This window comes from Labrus bergylta, chromosome 23 (genome assembly GCF_963930695.1).
Source record: "Labrus bergylta chromosome 23, fLabBer1.1, whole genome shotgun sequence".
Lineage (NCBI taxonomy): Eukaryota > Metazoa > Chordata > Actinopteri > Labriformes > Labridae > Labrus > Labrus bergylta.
In genome coordinates this window covers 7,286,375-7,291,024 of record NC_089217.1, presented here as the reverse complement: position 1 = coordinate 7,291,024, position 4,650 = coordinate 7,286,375, and the positions used below count along the sequence as shown (strand labels likewise).

Genomic DNA, 4,650 nt, shown 5'->3' with positions numbered 1-4,650 from the left:
ATTCTTAGCATTTTCTCAGAAGTCATTCACACCAAGTACTAGTTCCTAAGTTAACCTTAACACGGGCCTCTCAGCCAGCTTGATGTTAACTCAAGAGTGTCTGTTTTAACATTAGCCCATGCATGTGTGTGTGTATTACTTTAGAGGGCACAGGGTTACCCCTTGATAGATGCATTTACTTGATTATTGTATTTAAAAAGAACGTTACAAAACTTGTACTTTCATCAAAAAATATTATCCACGTATTCAGCTGTTTCACAGAAGAGAGAGAACAACACTATGTGGGAAATGATTCATCCTGTAAAAGTTTCCAGAAAGAGGAGGGGAGAGGGAGGGGGGGGTGGGATCATGTGTTTTTCTCAAGAAATGAACCTCCACCCTAAAGAGAAACGTTCATGTTTGTTTCCTGGCCGAAGACAACAGATAACACTCAGCAGCCAGTCGGTAAAGTACTTTTATTCCTTTTTTTGATTTCTCCGAAATGTAAGAAGACATTTCCTGGTTCTCTTCTAGTCCTCTGATCTATGAAAAAACAAACACACACTTAGTCTGGTATTAATAATGTGAGGAACTTTCTGTTTGAGTCGATAGAAGTTTCCCCTGTGGACACATCTCTTTGCTGATCGTGTCCTGTACATGTGTAGTGTTTTCTGAGCAAAACATAACTGTATCCCGTTGACTTTAAAGAGTCAAACATGTCACTCACCTTAAATCTCGGACATGGAAATCAAAAATGCTCTTTAGGCCGGGTGTTTTTTTAGTCGCCTTTAGTGACACCTACCTGGCAGCAGCATTTACGCACATTGAAAATTAACAATTTAGAAATGTTCAGTCTACTTCACAAAGGTCTCATAAAGAGCCATGAGGAGTATCATTCTGTTTAAAAACGTCTCACAGGAGCTTTAAATCAAGTACAGCTTGAAGATATACCTCCTGAACAGCATATAATCAGTCAAAATGTAATTTGTCTGCTTGATTTACAAATTAAATTCTCTCCCCTCTAGACATGGCTTCAGCCAGCAGCCTCGCATTTGAAGAACAGCTCCTGTGTTCAATCTGTCTGCATGAGTTCACTGAGCCAGTCTCTACACCATGTGGACACAACTACTGTAAGGCTTGTATCACAGGATACTGGGCCACCAATGACCTGACAGAGTGTCCCCTCTGTAAGAAACAATTTTACCATCGACCACAGCTTCAGGTCAACACAGAGTTCAGAGACATGGCTGAGCGTTTCAACAACATGAGACTGAGGGGTAAAGATAACACCCTTGCCAAACCAGGGGAAGTCCCCTGTGACATCTGCCCTTGGCCGAAGTTCAAGGCCCAGAAGACATGTCTGTTGTGTTTGTCCTCTTACTGCCAGTTTCATCTTGAGCTTCATCGGGGAGTCACAGCCCATATGAAGCACCAGCTGATCGACCCGGTGTCAAACCTGGGTGACAGGGTGTGTAAGAAGCACAACAAGGTGTTTGAGCTCTTCTGTCATAGGGACCAAGTGTGTGTTTGTTCCGTGTGCTTGAAAGACGACCATGCCATGCACAAAGCTGTCCCGTTAGAGCGTGAGATCGCAGAGAGGAAGGCTCATCTGGATGATGTTGCAGCAGAGATAAAAACGTTGGAAAACGCTAAATCCAGGAGCATTGAAGAAGTCAAATGCAAAGAGGAACGGAGCAAGAAACAGTCACAGAAAGAGATGGAAGACATTGATGAGGTTTTCACTGATCTGATTCTCTCTCTGCAAAGAAAACAGTTTGGGCTGGTTGAGTTGATCAAAGAGAAACAGGAAGAAGCAGAGAAGCAGGCTAAAGACAACCTGACAAAGTTGAAGCAGGAAATCGCTCTGTTGAGGAAGAGAAGATCTGAAATAGAGGAGCTTTTACAAACAAAGGATGACCTCCAACTCCTGCAGAGCTGTCTTTCTCTGGACTTCCCTGTAGAACACGGGTACAAATTTGACCCCATCTGCCTCTTGGGGGCTTCATTATCCCTCCCAATCTCTGACGTCAGTCGACAGAGTTACGCAGTGGTGGTGAGAAAAGCTGTGGCTCAGGTGGAGAAGTCATTTAGCAATGAGATAGAGACGCTTATACATGAGGTCAGGTTATCTAATGGCTCTGAAGTGATAGAGCCGTGTGGTGCCGCTGAAAAGCCAGTGTCGGATAGGTTCATTAAAGAAGTGTGGAATCCGCCTCAGGACAAGCTGATGATGATCCAACAGTGCAACGCAGTGGATGTGACTATGGATGCCTACACAGCCCATCCAAGTCTTGTGGTGTCAGGGAATGGAAAACAACTGAGAGTTCGTGATGGCCAACTGCATTTACATGCTTTATTTGGGCACAGATTTCGACATCATAAATGTGTTCTTGGGGTAGATGGCTTTTCATCCGGAAGGTTCTATTTTGAGGTCAGGGTCCCGGGTTGTAGCTGCTGGATCTTGGGAGTGGTCAAAGAGTCCTTTGATAGGGAGTTGATGTATATCCCCGGCCCTGAGGAGGGTTATTGGACATTTGTAGGATTCAACCCCCTGCTCCAGACAGTTGGTGTGTTTGTCGATCATGAAAAGGGAGAGGTCTCCTTCTACAATGTGGACACCAGGACACAGATCTACTCCTACACAGGATGTAACTTCAAAGAGACAACGCCAGCACTCAAAACGTTTCTCTATTCCATGGCTGGAACTCATGTAAGCAGCAGATTAAAGCTCTTTCCTTGTTTAGGTATTATGGAAGGGTTACCTATTGACGGACTTGAAATCATTCCTGTGACCCACTAAGTGAAGGTTTGAGAAGATCTGAAAACGCTTTGTCCTTCCAGATACCGAGCCCAAAGCTGAACTTTTGTATGAGTGATTACCGAGTATCAATACATACCAGCACAATTCCTTTAAGATAAAGGATACAAATGATTATGGACACCTTTAACAACAATATCCTGCTCATAATGGTCTGCTGAAAAATAATAGAACCACTGCCATGTGTCTTCATTTGTTTTGCTATTTCATTTCAAAGCTTTATCGAGCTGGGACAGCTTTGTTGAGCTGGGTTTCCTTGTCTAAAGGATTTGAATCATACCTGAAAAAGTCTGTACCATATCAAGCTTTTCTAATGGAATGGAAACACCTCAATATAAGATGTGGGATTAAGTTTGTTGCTTCACATTGAGCTTTTCTGAGCTCTCATGTAATACTTCAGCGCTCTGTTATAGTATTCACGCACACATGTTTTAGTAATACAGTATATATATCCTGCAGCAAACAAGATCATCTAGAGCACACTAAATCTCAGTGTAATATTTGTACATGTTTCTTAGCTTGTTGTTTCACAGCCGTAATTCAAAAACAGTGATGCAGGAAACATAATTTACTTGACAGTTCATGTTCTTGTTCATGGCGTTAATTTGATCATTTTCATATATTGCAAAACTTGTATATGACCAGAAGATGGCAGCATTGCTTAACAATATGTCGTTTTTTGGCTTGTATTTTGTTTTACGTTTGTTGGTCTGTTAAAATATATTTACTTTTTCATGAATATTTTCATATTTTTTCAGTCTTAGAGATTTTCTCTCATTTTACAGAACAAATGATTTTGTTATTACAAAGTCTGTGTAGCTTTAATATCGAAGTTGGCAGTGCAAAAACCCCTTCATTATCTGTCCTTATGCAAGTGGCTGTAACCTTTTTCATTAGTGACTTCTGTCAATGTAATTATACAGTTGAGTCCATATGATCTGTATTTGTTCTTTGACAAACAATTTCACTCTCTTTTTAAAATAGGTATACTTATTTGTACTTATCTGCCATGATTCTAACGGAAGGGCATTTCAACTGCAATTGTTTGTTAAACTGTATGCAACTCATGTAGATTATATAACACAAACAAATAAAAGTGCATGTCCATAAACCCATCTTCTCTGATATTTACAATAATTGGGTTACGTTGCAGAAAAAAAACAAGGGCACCTTCAGTGATTCTTTCCAATTATAAACTAAATAAAAGAAAAGTTTTCACTGATCAGTTTAGAGATGTTTCAGAAGAGAGCGCTGGTCCATCACACATGGAGTGTTTCTCTCAAGGGGAACTTTAGCCTGCTCTATTTATACCTCAGCTGTCTGACTGCATGGCGCCCAGGGAACTGTGACCCTGTGTGTGTGTGTGTGTGTGTGTGTGTGTGTGTGTGTGTGTGTGTGTGGTGTGTGTGTGTGATTGGTAATTGTCCATTGGAAAGATTTCTTTAGGATGATGTGTAAGTGTAAGAGAGACAGACAGGGGAACGGACCTGGGAGGTCGGGTGAGCAGTTATAAAATATTCCACATATTCAGTCAAATATACAGTATACAGTATGTAGGTCATCCAGCAGACAGACATCGACTCTAACAAGCTATATGTCCAATCTATGGATTCAGCAAGAACTTGTATGCATCATTCCACAGAAATTAGGAATTCTCTCTACAGGAAAATTAGGACATTTAGATGTTTTCATTAAAGATGTAACATTACAACAAATTATAAAAAATATGATAGTGGCCCCAAGACTAAAAATGACTCAAAGGTAGTGAAATATTTACTTATATTTAAGAAAAATCAAAAGATATCTGAATGATAACTTTGTACAACATTGTAACTGATGGATGTCACTGGTGT

At 40.6% G+C, this 4,650-nt stretch overlaps 1 protein-coding gene across 1 annotated transcript; it reads left to right on the top strand.

Annotated features, from left to right (window-relative positions):
- The first annotated feature begins 368 nt into the window (after positions 1 to 368).
- LOC109998602 (E3 ubiquitin-protein ligase TRIM39-like) lies at positions 369 to 3,908 on the top strand. The gene is made up of 2 exons (XM_020653523.3): positions 369 to 444; positions 1,005 to 3,908. The coding sequence occupies exons 1-2, from the start codon at positions 396 to 398 to the stop codon at positions 2,777 to 2,779; spliced, it is 1,824 nt and encodes a 607-aa protein (XP_020509179.3). The 5' UTR covers positions 369 to 395; the 3' UTR covers positions 2,780 to 3,908.
- The last annotated feature ends 742 nt before the right edge of the window (positions 3,909 to 4,650 follow it).

Excerpts from the sequence above, each read along its gene's own strand:
- LOC109998602 (XM_020653523.3), top strand. The coding sequence starts at position 396 with ATGTTTGTTTCCTGGCCGAAGACAACAGATAACACTCAGCAGCCAGTC. Across the intron at positions 445-1,004 it reads TAACACTCAGCAGCCAGTCG|ACATGGCTTCAGCCAGCAGC; the intron begins GTAAAGTACTTT and ends TCTCCCCTCTAG.